General features: G+C 40.3%; 1 protein-coding gene across 1 annotated transcript in view; it reads right to left on the minus strand.

Moving 5' to 3' along the window:
* LOC117088566 (ATP-binding cassette sub-family A member 3-like) overlaps positions 1-16,975 on the minus strand; it is a 62,169-nt gene that overhangs the window by 31,895 nt on the left and 13,299 nt on the right. Inside the window, exons 2-3 of the mRNA XM_033219833.1 lie at positions 8,256-8,342; positions 7,103-7,367 (exon numbers count right to left, since the gene is read on the minus strand). Of these exons, the coding sequence (XP_033075724.1) occupies positions 7,103-7,367; positions 8,256-8,315 (325 nt within the window). The 5' untranslated portion in view covers positions 8,316-8,342. The remainder of the gene's footprint in view (positions 1-7,102; positions 7,368-8,255; positions 8,343-16,975) is intronic.

The following is a 16,975-nucleotide window of genomic DNA, read 5'->3' on the forward strand; positions in this document are numbered from 1 at the left end:
CCGGACACGGTGATGTGCACCTGTAGTTTCAACTACTCAGGAGGCTGAGACAGGAGAATGGCTTGAGCTGGGGGAGGTGGAGGTTGCAGTGAGCCGAGATCATGCCATTGCACTCCAGCATGGGCAACAGAGTAAGAGCCTGTCTCAATCAATCAATCAATCAATCAATCAATCAATAAAAATTTAAAAAAATTTTAAAAAGATATAATCATAGCCTTTTTGCACTTAGGAACATGAGACAGTACTTCAGCACTATGCCTGGGGGTGACATTAAACAACAAAGTCACCAACATAAAGAATAAAGATGCAAAAAAAAAAAAAAAGGCACCAACTATATCAAGTCAAGAATACTTGTTAGTAGTATGAGAGTGGAAACAAGGTGGACCGGGTGTCATCTTGTTTGACCTGGCCAAGGCTGGGAACCACCCTTGGAGGACTCAAATTTTTTTCCACTCTCCGCATGTCTGCAAATGACCTCAAAAGTGAAACGTGAATGGTTACTGATTTTGAGTTACACATAAATTTTAGTGAGTCACTGAATTCACAAATTCAGAATCCACAAATAATGACAGTCAATTCTACTTTCTCAAGATAGTTTAATCTGGCGGTATATTTGGACCGCCAAATACTTAATATTTAAAGTATATTTGGACTGCCATCCAAACCTGAGAACACTGTTGGTGGCCATGAAATTATGCTAAGGGGTCATAATCATCACTTTTGGTAAAACTGCAAAATACCAGGTGCAAAGCACCTGATCTAATAATCTCCCTTTCTCAGGGGGGTAGGCAAAGCTGGCACATACATTTCAAAGCTGAAAGTAGCTTCTTGGGGCCTGGAATCAGGGGGGAACCTACACGGTTGGTCAGGAGCAGGAGGAGACAAGGGCCTCAGAGAATTCAAATCATCAAAGCTGGTAAAACTAAGTCCACTCTTAAGAAAAAATAAAGTAGGCTGGGTGCGGTGGCTCACGCCTGTAATCCCAACAGTTTGGGAGGCCAAGGCAGGCGGATCACCTGAGATCAGGAGTTTGAGACTAGCCTGACCAACATGGATAAATCCCATCTCTACTAAAAATAGAAAATTAGCTGCATGTGGTGGCACATGCCTGTAATTCCAGCTACTCAAGAGGCTGAGGCAGAAGAATTACTTGAAACCGGGAGGTGGAAGTTGGGGTGAGCTGAGATTACACCATTGCACTCCAGCCTGGGCAACAAGAGTGAAACTCCATCTCAAAAAAAAAAAACAAAAGAAAGAAAGAAAAAGGGACATAGCTGGAAATAGAACGTAACATCAAAATTTAAGAGCTAGATGCTGGAAATGGAATATAACATCAAAAGTTAAAAGTGGCCAGATGCAATAGCTCATACCTGTACTCCCAGCACTTTGGGAGGCAGAGGCGGGTGGATCATTTGAGGTCAGGAGTTCAAGACCAACCTGACCAACATGGTGAAAACCCGTCTCTAACAAAAATACAAAAAAATTAGCCAGATGTGGTAGCAGGTACCTGTAGTCCCAGACACTCAGGAGGCTGAGGCAGGAGAATTGCTTGAACTCGGGGACTGGAGGTTGCCAAGTGAGCCGAGATTGTGTCACTGAAGTCTAGCCTGGGTGACACTCCACTCCTCCATCTCAGGGAAAAAAAAAAAAAAAAGGTTAAAAGGTTAAAAGTTAGGTGGAAGTGAAATAAAAGGGAAGAATCACAAAGAACAAACCCAGAATGCTCTTGAGTTCCAATAAAGCTGAAATATTTGCAGTTGTCCTTTATGACTAGGCAGGCTTAAAACCACAAGATCCAGGTGGTAAGATTAAGATTAGAGAGGAAACACAGGGCTGATTTCCTTGGACCAGGTAGTTAAAGACAGAAAGTTTGGTTATTTCTATTGCCTTGAATGAATCCAAGAAGCAGTAATCCAAATTTCAAATGGACAGGTTTACAGAGATAGACATGGTTTCCTGTTCAAAATGTTTCCTCTACTGTTCATTTTGTTTCATATTTTGTATCATTATTTGTGAAATAGAAGACACATTGGAAGTATTGCTAGATGCTACAGCTTTTCCAAATAGTCACTGGTAGGCTGGCCTTACGGTGATACTCAGCATAGAGGCTGGCAGAGCAGAAAGCTGTGTTTCCTATAATCATAATAAATCCAGTCTTTTTTTTTTTAGACAGAGTCTCACTCTGCCACCCAGTCTGGATCACAGTGGTATGATCTTGGCTCACTGCAACCTCCACCTCCCAGGTTCAAGCGATTCTCCTGCCCCAGCCTCCTGAGTAGCTGGGACTACAGGTGCCCACCACCACGTCCAGCTAATTTTTGTGTTGTTAGTAGAAATGCGGTCTCACCATGTTGAACAGGCTGTTCTCAATCTCCTGACCTCATGATCCACCCGCCTCGGCCTGCCAAATTGCTGGGATTACAGGCATGAGCCACTGTGCCTGCCCAATAAATCTAGTCTTTACTGAGCACTTACTATGTGCAGAGAACTGGTCTAAATACTTCACATATACACAACTACCCTATAAATAAGACACTATTATTATTTTCATTTTCCAAGTGAGGAAGTGTACTGTCTATTTTGGTTTGTCCTAGACCCCCTAGAGCAGGGGTCCACAACCCCCAGGCCATGGACTGGAACCACATCACACGGCAGGAGGTGAGCAGCTGGTGAGCGAACGAAGCTTCATCTGTATTTACAGATGTTCCTTGTCACTTGTATTGCCAACTGAGCTTTGCCTCCTGTCAGATCAGCGGAGGCATTTGATTCTCATGAAAGCACAAACCCTATTGTGAACTGCGCATATGAGGGATCTAGGCTGCGCGCTCCTTATGAGAATCTAACGCCTGATGATCTGCCACTGTCTCCCATCACCCCCAGATAGGACTGTCTAGTTTCAGGAAAACAAGTTCAGGGCTCCTGCTGATTCTACATTATGGTGAGTTGTATAATTATTTCATTATATATTACTATGTAATAAGAGAAATAAAGTACACAATAAATGTGATGTGTTTGCATCACCCTGAAACCATCCCCCCACCACTGGTCTGTGGAAAAACTGTCTTCTATGCAACCAGTCCTTGGTGCCAAAAAGGTTGGGGACCATTGTCCTAGAGAAACTGCTGTAGAGAGATACTGATGTGTGGAGCTGGTGGTGCACTGGTCATATGATGTGTAGCTTCAGAGGTCTTTGATCAAGAGCCATTTTACATTCCCATCACTTGACATCTGAAATCATTGTTTTCCTAACTTGGTTTCCTTTCTAGTTTAGATTCCAGGACCCATCTCTTCAATAACTCTTCCAGTTCTTCAATTCGTTTGTCTCTCCCACCTTCAATCCTAGTGACCTGGCCAAAACAAAACAAACAAAAAACCCAACCCTAAAAGAATCTAACTTTCAACTTTTTTCATTCCAACATATACCCAACTTGCTTAGCCCCAATAAGGAGAGCATTAAACACACACAAACATGTAACCATGTCCTGAAAGCCTAGACTGGGGATAGCTGTTCTTTCCATCATGGTCATGCATAAGAAAGCAAATGCCGCAGCCTGGGATGATGACGATGATGATAGGATGATGGGGTACAGCTGAACCCCAGCTGAAACTCCAGACACCTGAGCAGCTCTTCTCCTCACCCCTCCAGTAGTTACACAAGTTCTGCTTCTCCTGGTATAGGAGGTTCCATTTTCTTTCTTCCTTTCATTGTTCCTGGGCTCCTCAGATACCTAAACTATTTTCCCAGGTATTCATCTTTTTCTCTCTCTCTCTTTTTTTTTTTTTGAGACGGAGTCTCACTCTGTCACCCAGACTGGAGTGCAGTGGCGCGATCTTGGCTCACTGCAACCTCCGCCTCCTGGGTTCAAGTGATTCTCCTGCCTCAGTCTCCCGAGTAGCTGGTACTACAGGCAACTGCCACCACACCTGGATAATTCTGGTATTTTTAGTAGAGACAGGGTTTCACCATGTTGGCTAGGATGGTCTCGATCTCCCGACCTTGTGAACTCTCTCCTCTGCCTCCCAAAGTGCTGGGATTACAGATGTGAACCACTGGGTCCGGCCTGGGTACTCATCTTTGACTGTCAGCTGCCTTAATTAACCATGTGTACCCAGAAAGAGGGGCGAAAGCCTGGGTATGAACTTCTAGTCTTCCAAGTGAGAACAGGCAGGTAGATGACAGTGGCTGGAGGGCTAAAATGCTGAGCAGTGATTTCAGTAGCTGCACCAGGCTGGGGAGACAGGATGGAGCTCAAGCCCCACAAGGTAAGGCGCCTTCTTGAACCCCCGATTTTCATTTGAATCATGGAATGGTCATGTCCTAGGAGTAAGGATCAATCACACACTAGTACCAGGGTTATGCCCAGAAGTAAAGAGAAAACAGAAATAGGGCAGTCTTTAGTGAAGCTAAAACTAGCCTTCAGTGGGGGCAGGGGGAGCTACCAGTACAATAATGATCCAAAAGAAAATTTAACCTTCTTTGGATAAAGAAATATCCCCAAAAGCCTTCAAAAGTTTTCATCTGCAACATCTTGGATTTGATAAAAATATACAAGGCATGTTACAAAATAGAACTCAATCACATAAAAGAAAAAAAGAAAGATAAGCAAGTGATCCAGATACCAGAACTTCCTGGCAGAGATTTTAAAGTAACTACAGTTGATATGGTTAATAAACTTAAAAATGGTACATTTTCCAAGAGACCTGGAACCTATTCAAAATAGAGATAAATGGAAATTCTGGAACTGAAAAATATTGTTTTTAAAATGATTCAATGGAAAGATCACATGAACTTTAATTCAAAATAAATAAGCAAAAAGAAAAATAGCTAAATCTCAGTTGGAAATTTTAATATCTTAAAAATATATAAATTTGAATATATAGAGGCCGGGTACGGTGACTCATACCTATAATCCCAGCACTTTGGGAGGCAGAGGCGGGAGATCACAAGGTCAGGAGATGGAGACCATCCTGGCCAACATGGTGAAACCCCATCTCTACTAAAAATACAAAAAATTAGCCAGGCGTGGTGGCGGGTGCCTGTAGTACCAGCTACTCAGGAGGCTGAGGCAGGGGAACTGCTCGAACCTGGGAGGTGGGAGGTTGCAGTGAGCCGAGATTGTGCCACTGCACTCCAGCCTGGTGACAGAGTGAGACTCCGTCTCAAAAAAAAAAAAAAAAAAATTAATATATGCAGTATATAAGTTATTTAATCCTAATAATACCTGATTGGAAATTTAATACTTCTTTCAATGACGGATATAATAAGCAGACAAAAAAAAAAAAAAGAAGAATACAGATGACTTGAAAAGCATGACACTTAGCCAGCTTTGCCTAGGTGGCATTTATAGAACACCAGAAGCAAAACCTACAGCACACAGTTTTTACAAATGCACAGAAAACATTTGTCAAAATATACCATGTACTAGTCATAAACAATTCTCAAAATGTCAAAGAACTGGAATCGAGTATACTCTCTGATGAAAGGAAATTAAAACAGAAATCAACAACAGAAAGATAACAAGAAGCCCCCAGTGTTTGGAAGTTCAGTAACACATTTCTAAAAATTTTAAAATTCCATGCATCAAAGAAGACATCAGAGTAGAAATCAGAAAATATTTTGAGTAACCCAAACAGACTGTTGGAGTAACCCATGATAGACTCTAAATTTGTTGGGATATTTTTGTTGTAGAATTTAAAAATTACTGGGAACTTCGTATTCTTTTGTTTCAGTCTTTATTTTAAAATAAGAATGCTTTGATAAAAAAGCAAACAACAAAAAAGAATGCTTCGAGATGGCATCTACTCTCAAGGACTCTCATATCTCTTTTTTTTTGTTGTTGTTGTTGTTGAGACGGAGTCTCGCTGTGTCGCCCAGGCTGGAGTGCAGTGGCCGGATCTCAGCTCACTGCAAGCTCCGCCTCCCGGGTTTTACGCCATTCTCTCGCCTCAGCCTCCCGAGTAGCTGGGACTACAGGCGCCCGCCATCTCGCCCGGCTAATTTTTTGTATTTTTTTAGTAGAGACGGGGTTTCACCGTGTTAGCCAGGATGGTCTCGATCTCCTGACCTCGTGATCCGCCTGTCTCGGCCTCCCAAAGTGCTGGGATTACAGGCTTGAGCCACCGCACCCGGCCAATATCTCTTAAAAGACAAAACAAGATGGAAAAGTTGCATGAGTGTGTGTGTGTGCGCCCATGCACACACGTGTAGAGAGAGGTATGCTAGGAAGATGCCCACAAACTTCTTCTTCTTCTTCTTCTTCTTCTTTTTTTTTTTTTTTTTTTGAGACAGAGTTTCGCTCTGTCACCCAGGCTGGAGTGCAGTGGCACAATTTTGCCTCACCACAACCTCCTCCTCCTGGGTTCAAGCAATTCTCATGCCTCAGCCTCCCGAGTATCTGGGACTACAGGTGCACACCACCACGCCTGGCTAATTTTTATATTTTTAGTAGAGATGAAGTTTCACCATGTTGGCCAGGCTGGTCTCAAACTCCTGACCTCAGGTGATCTGCCCGCCTCGGCCTCCCAAAATGCTGGGATTACAGGTGTGAGCCACTGTGCCTGGACAGCCCAAACTTCTGACAGTATTTACCTCTGAGAGAAAGAGATAAGAAACTGATCTGGGAATATGAAGATAAGTGAGGGATTGAAGGCTTTTAAAATAATTCTACATAGCTTGAGTGTTTTCTGAAGCCTTCCTATATTACTCACACCACATTTTAATATAAAACATTGTTTTAAATAACTGACCACTGATCTGTGGCACAAAATCACACACCCCTGGAGGTATACTTATTCAGGTTCAAGAAGCACAACCAGATAGAAAAAAACAGTATCACAAAACTGGATAACAACTTAGAATCATCATCATAATTGGTCATCTCATTTCGAAATATTACTATTTGTTCTGGGCTCTACAAACAAAATATTTTCTGGAAATTTAACTTTCAAGTGTAACAAAGTCCATAATATTTACACTTAGTATGAGGATTCCAACGGTGTTTTACTTGGGAGGTTAAGAACCAGTTAATAAGGTTGTAAGTATGTCTTCACTAAATCAACTTAGTAATTCTGTGTGTTTTTTCAGAAAACGTGAAGTTCTAACCTTTCATTTGGGGGTTTAAATCCATTTTCACCCTTTCGATAATACCCTGAACCACAGTACTTCTGGAAGGCACATAAGCCAATTCCAAAGGGAAAGCAGAAGCTAAGGAAGCTGTGATGTAGAAAGGCACTTCATCGACAGGCTGAGCAGCGAAATCAAAAGGTCCGTTCTTCTTTATAACAATAACAGAGCGTACTGCCAAAAGTGCGGCACTAAACAGAAATGTGAGGACCATTTCCACAACTAAAGCAATACATCGCCGTCTCTAGAAGAAGAAAAAAGATTATGTTAATTGCCCTAAGAGGTTATTAACTTTACAAGTTCATTTTTGAATTTTTTTTTTAATTTTTAATTTTCGTGGGTACATAGCAGGTATATGTATTTATGGGTTACATGAGATATTTTGATACAGGCACACAATGCATAATAATCACATCAAGGTAAATGGGGTATCCATTCCCTCAAGCATTTATCCCTTATGTTACAAACAATCCAATTACACTCTTTTAGATAGTTTTAAATGTACGATCAAATTATTTTTGACTCTAGTCATTCTGTTGTGCTAGCAAATACTATGTCTTATCCATGCTTTCTATTTTTTTGTACCCATTAACCATCTCCACTTTCCCCTTCCCTACCCCAAGTTACCCCTTCCCGGCCTCTGTTAACCATCCTTCTACTGTCCATCTCCATGAGTTCAATTGTTTTAATTTTTAGTTTCTACCAATAAGTGAGAACATGCAAAGTTTGTCTTTCTGTGCCTGGCTTATCTCACTTTACATAATGACCTCCAGTTCCATCTATACTGTTGCAAATGAGAGGATCTCATTCTTTTTCATGGCTGAATAGTCCTATATTGTGTATAATTATTTCATATTAAGATAAAAGATACTTCATAAAAGAATATATAGGTTGCCAAGAACACAGCTTCACTCTATAATAGCAGCAGTTTCCTGGACTGTCTTTTTCTGCTTTCTACATAACAGCCTGCTATTATCTCTCTCTGTGAGAACTCTATATTTGGCAGAGATAACCCAGCCTTCGTACTGAAAAAAGTAAAACAATAAAAATTGAAATTCAACGATCAAGCTGTCAGAATTTCCCCCTGTGGCCTCTGAGCTGTTGTAATAACCCTATAGGTAGTTCAACTTACCTTTAAAATAAAATTCTTCCAGAGAAGAACCATAAATTTTTTGGCCTCTGAGAAATCCATTCTTCTAAAAAGAGAGGAAGTTCAACTCTATGGAGGGAGTAAAGATTTTTAAAAAGAAAAGATTATCTAATGATGTGTAAATTTTAGACAAGTAAATTACTTAAACTACTTAATTTTATAATCAAGCTTTAAAGACAAGAAATATTTAATAAAGATTTAAAATAGGAAATATAAGGATTTAAAGTATTTGAGAAATTGTTTATCCCTATATATTTTTTTGAGACAGAATCTCCGTCTGTCACCCAGGCTGGACTGCAGTGGTGCAATCTCAGCTCACTGCAACCTCTTCCTCCCACAAGTGATTCTTCTGCCTCAGCCTCCTGAATAGCTGGGATTACAACCTGCCACCATGCCTAGCTAACTGTTGTATTTTTGGTAGAGATGGGGTTTCACCATGTTGGCCAGGCTGGTCTCAAACTGCTGACCTCAAGTGATCCGCCCGCCTCAGCCTCCCAACCTACATTTTTAATTTAGTTAATATCTATGGAGCTTCTAATATGGATAAAATACCAACCACAAAACAAAGATCGATAAGTTGTTCATGCAAGTTTCCAGATAAATTTTGCCAGTAGTTTTCCCAATCCCCATGGAAATACTAATTTAAAAACAACAAAAAACAAGTAAGTCACCACCAATGGCAAAGCAACAAAACAGTATATAAAATCACAGCACAACTCTAAGCCCAAAATGCTATTCAATAATCTATCAGATTGGAAGTAACTACCACTAATAGTATTGCTAAGGGGAACAGATTTGCAATGAACTGAATGTTTATGTTCCCCTAACTTCTTATGTTAAATCCTAACACCCAAGGTCAAAGTATTTAGCAGTGGGGATTTTGGGGCCGGGCACAGTGGCTCATGCCTGTAATCCCAACACTTTGGGAGGCCAAGGTGGATGGCTCACCTGAGGTCAGGAGTTCAAGACCAGCCTGGTCAACACGGTGAAGCCCTGTCTCTACTAAAAATACAAAACATTAGCCAGGCCTGGTGGCAGGCGCCTGTAATCCCAGCTACTTGGGAGGCTGAGGCAGGAGAATCACTTGAACCAGGGAGGTGGAGGTTGCAGTGTGCTGAGATTGCGCCACTGCACTCCAGCCTGGGCAACAAGAGTGAAACTCTATCTCAAAAAATTAAAGAAATAAATGAAAATAAAAATGAAGTGGGTATTTAGAGAGGTGATTAGAATGGGATGAATTCCCTTATAAAAGAGGCCCCACAGAGATCTCTCATTCCTTCTACCATCTGAGGACACAAAGAAAAGACAAGCCAACCAGGAAAGGGGTCCTCACTACACATGGAATGTGCTGCCACCTTGATCTTGGACTTCACAGCCATCAGAACTGTGAGCAATAAACTTCTGCTGTTTTTAAGCCACATAGTCTGTGGTATTTTGCTATAGTATCCCAAATGGTCTAAGAGAAGATTCATTCTTATATTTAATGAAATTTTCTAAATATCTACTACATGTCATGTGAGGTGTAGATATACAATGGGAAGCAAAACAAATAAAATTCATCCCTCATGGTAAGGGTGACATGGAAGTTTCCTTTTAATAACCCAGGATCTGAAGTTAGACTGCCTAGGTTGAAATCGCACCACTACCATGTGGGATTTCACAACTATGTGACCGTGAATATCTGACCTAAATTCTTGGGACTACGAGAAAGAGAGCTGGAATTCAGGACCAGGAATGGAAGGGATTAGATTAGGACTTGACTTTGTAAGTAAGGAGGAACCTAAAGGAGATTGACCTTCCCTGGGACTGCAAATAATCTCAATCCTTTTTTTTTTTTTTTTTTTTTTGAGACAGAGTCTCCCTCTGTCGCCTAGGCTGGAGTGCAGTGGCCGGATCTCGGCTCACTGCAAGCTCCACCTCCCGGGTTTACGCCATTCTCCTGCCTCAGCCTCTAGAGCTGGGACTACAGGCGCCCGCCACCTCGCCTGGCTAGTTTTTTGTATTTTTTAGTAGAGACGGGGTTTCACCGTGTTAGCCAGGATGGTCTCGATCTCCTGACCTCGTGATCCGCCCGTCTCGGCCTCCCAAAGTGCTGGGATTACAGGCTTGAGCCACCGCACCCGGCCAATAATCTCAATCCTTTTAGCTTCTACAAACCCCAACTTCAAATAATCTCAATCCTCGGCCGGGTGCGGTGGCTCAAGCCTGTAATCCCAGCACTTTGGGAGGCCGAGACGGGTGGATCACGAGGTCAGGAGATCGAGACCATCCTGGCTAACACGGTGAAACCCCGTCTCTACTAAAAAATGCAAAAAAACTAGCCGGGCGAGGTGGCGGACGCCTGTAGTCCCAGCTCTAGAGGCTGAGGCAGGAGAATGGCGTGAACCCGGGAGGCGGAGCTTGTAGTGAGCCAAGATCCGGTCACTGCACTCCAGCCTGGGCGACAGAGCAAGACTCCGCCTCAAAAAAAAAAAAAAAAAAAAAAAAACAAATAATCTCAATCCTCGATACAGGATGAGGGCGCTCCCAAGATTGCAAGTACTGACAGCTGCCTAACATAAAAAATGAATCCTCTCTGAAAAAAAATAACAAAATGCTATAGTCAACTACTCCTACAAGCAATTTTTTCTGAATATGACATGAGATGAATGTAAGATACTTTAACATTTCTACTATTACTACAGAATATCTGTCTGACCTTGGGGTAGGCAGAGATTTCTTAAAATGGATACTAAGGATACAAATCATAAAAAAGGGGTTTTATCAAAATCTAAAATTTTTGCCCATCAAAATCTAACCTAACATCAAGAAAATAAGTCGGGGACTGAGCCTTCACGTCTGCCCTAGCACCAGGCTAGATCTCACAGCTCCAGGTTCTGGGCCTACCTGGTAGACCCAGCTGCCAGGCTGGCCCCTACAGATACAGGCTCCAGGCTTACCCATTGCCAGGCTAGTACCAGCAAACTGAGCCTCCAAGCCCATACCAATGCCAGGCCAGATTCTGCAGTCCCAGGTTCCAGCCCAGCCTGGTGGACTTGGTCTCTGGGCCTGCCCCTGCACTAGGCTGACCCAAGCACTAGGCATGTCCCAGTGGCCCTGGGCTTCAGCCCCATCCCAGAATAAGGATGGCACACCTGGGCTCAAACACCTGGCAGGCACCTGCAAACACAGGGCCCAGGCCTTCCCTGTGCCAAGCCTTGTGAACTCAGGTCCTAAGATGGCTCCAAGACCCAGTTTTTCATAGACCTAGCTTCTGGGCTAGCAACCATACACCCAACCTCCAGGCTGGCACCAGTGGACACAGGCTACAGGTAAGCCCCAACTAGGCACAATGCTAATGCCTAGTTCTAGGACCCCTGAGGATAACAAAATCCATGGATGATCAGTGTCTTATCTAAAATGGTGTAGTATTTGCATATAATCTACACACATACTCCTTATGCCTCAGATTTTCTCTAGATACTCATAATACCTAATATAAAATCTATATAAATATTTGCTACACTGCATTGCTTTTTATTTGTATTTTTGTCATATTGTTATTTATTATTATTATTTTTACTATTTTTGGCCCAGAGTTGAATCTGTGGATGTAGAACACACAGATATTGGGGGGGGGGAGGCAATTGTACACATTCTTCTCAAGCACACACACAACATTCTCCAGGAGAGCTCGTATGTTAGGCCACAAGATAAATCTTAGTAAATTTATGAAGCCTGAAATCCATTTCAAATACCTTTTCCAGCCACAGTGGTATTATACTAACAATCAAAAATAGAAAGAATTTCAGAAAATGCAGAAGCATATGGTAATTAAACAACATTCTCCCAAACAACCAATGACTCAATGTAGAAATTAAAGGGATTTAAAAATATCTTGAGGCAAATGAAGATGGAAACACAACATACAAAAATATGTAAGTTATACAGTACACAGCAAAAGTGGTTCTAAGAGTGAAGTTTATAGCAATAAACATCTACATCAAAAAAGAAGAAAGATCTCAAACACCCTGACATTATACCTAGAAACTAGGTATAGGAACTGGAATTGGAAACTCGAAAACAATGAACTAGAAAAACAAGGAAAAACTAAGCACAAAGTTCACAGAAGGAAGGTTAAAATAAAGATCAGAGCAGAAACAAATGAAATAGACTAGAGAAACAGTAGAAAAAAATCAACAAAACTTGTGATAAAGATAAAACAAACTTTTAGCTAGAATAACTAGTAAAAAAGGAGAGGAGTTTTAAGTAAAATCAGAAATAAAAAAGGAGACATTATAATGGATACTACAGATATACAAATTATCACTAGAGACTATGATGAACAATCATGTTAACAAATTAGATAATCTAGAAGAAATGAAAAAATTCCTAGACACATAGAACCTATCAAGTATTAATCACAAAGAAAAGAAAATCTGAACAGACTGATAACAAACAAACAGACTGATAAAATAGACTGATAACAAACAGACTGATGAAAAAAAAAGACTGAATCAGTAATAAAAAAAGTCTCCCATTAAAGAAAAGCCTAGAATCAGATGGCTTCTGGGCTGAATTCTACAAAACATTTAAACAAGAAATAAGACCAATCCTTATCAAACTCCAAAAAGTTTAAGAAAAAATATTTCCAAACACATCTTATGAAGCCAGCACTACCCTGACACCAAAGCCAGACAAGGACATACAAGAAAATTACAGGCTGGCCAGGCACGGTGGCTCATGACTGTAATCCCAGCACTTTGGGAGGCCAAGATGAGCAGGGCAAGAGTCTGAGACCAGCCTGGCCAACATGGTGAAACCCTATCTCTACTAAAAATACAAAAATTAGCTGAGCATGGTGGTACATACTTGTGATCCCAGCTACTCGGGAGGCTGAGGCAAGAGAATTGTTTGAACCTGGGAGGCAGCAGAGGTTGCAGTGAGCTGAGATCATACCACTGCGCTCCAGCCTGGGCAACAGAGTGAGACTCCATCTCAAAAAAAAAAAAAAAAAATTACAGGCTAATTCCTTGATGAACGTAGATGCAAAAATCCTCAACAAAACACTAGCAAACTGAATTCAACAGCATATTAAAAGGATCATTCATTCATCACAATAAAGTGAGACTTATCCTTGAGATCCAAAGATGGTTCAACATATGCAAGTAAATGTTAATACACCACATTAACAGAATAAAGGACAAAGACCACATATTATCTCAATAGATGCAGAAGAAGCATTTGACAAAATTCAATATCCTTTCATGATAAAAACTCTAACCATATTAGGCACTGAAAGAATGGAACTCAACACAATAAAGACTATATATGACAAGCTCACCATTAATATCACACACAAGAGTAAGAAAAAGAAAGCTTTTTCCAAAAGCATCTCAAGAAAGATACAAAGATGTCCGCTCTTACCACTCCTATTCAATATAGTAATGGAAGACCTAGCCAGAGCAATCAGGCCAAAAAAGAAAGAGAAGTCATCCAAATTGGAAAAGAAGCCAAATGGTTCCTGTTTGCAGATAATATGATGTTATGTATAGAAAACCCTAAAATGTCAGTGAAAACACTGCTAGAACTAATAAAATACAATAAAGTTACAGGATATAAAGTCAACCTACAAAAATAGTAGTTTCAGCCGGGCATGGTGGCTCACACCTGTAAGCCCAGCACTTTGGGGGGCTGAGGCAAGTGGATAACTTGACCAGAAGTTCAAGACCAGCCTGACCAACATGGTGAAACCCCATCTCTACTAAAAATATAAAGTTATCTGGGCATGGTAGCACACATCTGTAATCCTAGCTACTTGGGAGGCTGAGACAGGAGAATTGCTTGAACCCAGGAGGCGGAGGTTGCAGTGAGCCAAGATTTCGCCATTGCACACCAGCCTGGGAAACAAAAGCGAAACTGTCTCAAAAAAAAAAAAAAAAGGTTTCTATACATTAGCATTAAACCATCTGAAGTGAAATAAAAAAGGCAACTGTATTTACAATAGCTATGAAAAATACTTATGAACAAATATAGCCAAGGGAGTGAAAGACTTGTATATTGAAAATCATAAAACATTGATGAAAGATATTGAAGGCACAAATAAAAAGAAAGATATACCATGTTCATGGATTGAAACAATATTGTTAAAATGTCCATACTACCAAAAGTGATCTACAGATTCAATGCAATCTCTATCAAAATCCCAATGACACTTTTCAAAGAAATAGATTAAAAATCCTAAAATTGTTATTGTACCACAAAACCCCAAATATCTAAAACAATTTTGAGGAAAATGAACAAAATGGAGGCATCATACTTCCTGACTTCAAAATATATTACAAATCTACAGTAATCAAAACAGCATGGTACTGCTATAAAAACAGACACATAGACCAAAGGAAGATAACAGATAGCCCCAAAATAAACCCACACATTTACCATCAATTGATTTTTGACAAAGATGTCAAGAACACACAATGGGAGAAAAGACAGTGTCTTCAATAAATGGAGTTTAGAAATCTGGATTATATATGCAAAAGAATGAAATTAGACTTTTATAACATGTATAAAATCAACTCAAAATGGATTTTTTTTTTTTTTTTTTTTTTGAGACAGAGTCTCGCTCTGTCACCCAGGCTGGAATGCAGTGGCGCAATCTCTGCTCACTGCAAGCTCTGCCTCCCAGGTTCACGCCATTCTCCTGCCTCAGCCTCCCAAGTAGCTGGGACTATAGGCGTCCACCACCACGCCCAGCTAATTTTTTGTATTTTTAGTAGAGATGGGGTTTCACTGTGTTAACCAGGATGATCTCGATCTCCTGACTTCATGATCTGCCTGCCTCAGCCTCCCAAAGTGCTGGGATTACAGGCATGAGCCACCGTGCCTGGCCATTCAGATCAAATTCTTAAACGTAATACCTGAAACTGTAAAACTACTAGAAGACAACATATAGGAAAAAATGTGTAACTAGCTCTACCAAATATTAAAACATACTACAAAGTCTCTATAGTTAAAAATATGTTGTATGGTATGTGAATTGAAAGACAGGCAAATGGAACAGAAAAGAAAGTCTAGAAATGAACCAAAACACATACAGAAATTTAGTTTATTATATAGGTAACATCCCAACTAACTGGGAAAAAATTCTACTTTATAGTAAATGGTGCTGTAACAAATAGCCATTTGGAAAAATATAAAATGTAGGAGTGGGAAAAGTCTCCATGAATCAAAATCTATTATCAAGATAAGTCTGATAACATAGTATGTACAAATATGTTTTGTGAAATAAATGTCAACACAAAGCCAAAAGATAAATAACAAACTGGGAGAAAATAACATGTATCACAGATAAAGGGCTAATCTCTCCTATATATATATGTGAAGAGGTCTATAAATTGAAGGGGGAGGGATAACAATTAGAAAAATGAAAAAAAACTGTTTAAGTTCCATGTAAATTCTGGATATTAGCCCTTTGTCAGATGGATAGATTGCAAAAATGTTCTCCTCATCAAAAAGTGGGTGATAGATATGAACAGACACTTCTCAAAAGAAGACATTTATGCAGCCAACAAACATGAAAAAAAAGCTCATCATCACTGGTCATTAGAGAAATGCAAATCAAAACCACAGTAAGATACCATCTTACGCCAGTTAGAATGGTGATCATTAAAAAGTCGGGAAACAACAGATGTTGGAGAGGATGTGGAGAAATAGGGATGCTTTTACACTACTGGTGGAAGTATAAATTAGTTCAACCATTGTGGAAGACAGCGTGGTGATTCCTCGAGGATCTAGAACTAGAAATACCATCTGACCCAGCAATCCCATTACTGGGTGTATACACAAAGGATTAAAAATCATTCTACTATAAAGATACATGCACATGTATGTGAATTGCAGCACCATTCACAATAGTAAAGACTTGGAACCAACCCAAATGATAGACTAGATAAAGAAAGTGTGGCACATATACACCATGGAATACTATGCAGTCATAAAATGGATGAGTTCATGTCCTTTGCAGGGACATAGATGAAGCTGGAAACCATTATTCTTAGCAAACTAACACAAGAACAGAAAACCAAACACCGCATGTTCTCACTCATAAGTGGGAGCTGAACAAGGCGAACACATGGACACAGCGAGGGGAACATCACACACCGGGGCCTGTCAGGAGGTAGGGAGGGGGGGTGCTAAGGGAGGGACAGCATTAGGAGAAATACCTAACGTAGGTGACGGGCTGATGGGTGCAGCAAACCACCATGGCATGTGTATACCTATGTAACAAAACTGCACGTTGTGCACATATACCCCAGAACTCAAAGTATAATAAAAAATGTTAATTTAAAAAAAAGCAGTTCAAAGAAAAATCGTCCTCAAACATAACAAAAGATCTTCATATTCACTCATAACAAGAGTAATGTCAATTAAAACTGACAAGTCATTACTTACTTTCAGATGGGCAAAATTTCAGAAGCTTTCAACACATTGTAGATGAGGCTTTAAGAAAATAAATACAATCCCATCAAAGTTCCAATAAGCAACTGCATAGAAATTCTAGTGCTAGAATAGTCAAAAACAACTTTAGAAAAGAACAAAACTGGAGGTCTTATACTATCTGATTTCAAGATCTATTATATAAAGTTACAGTAATTAAAACTGTGTGGTATTGGTGAAGACACAGATACATATATCAGTGAAACTGAACAGAGTCCAGAAAT

The sequence above is a fragment of the Trachypithecus francoisi genome, unplaced genomic scaffold (assembly GCF_009764315.1).
Source record: "Trachypithecus francoisi isolate TF-2019V2 unplaced genomic scaffold, Tfra_2.0 Lachesis_group10, whole genome shotgun sequence".
NCBI classification, from domain to species: domain Eukaryota; kingdom Metazoa; phylum Chordata; class Mammalia; order Primates; family Cercopithecidae; genus Trachypithecus; species Trachypithecus francoisi.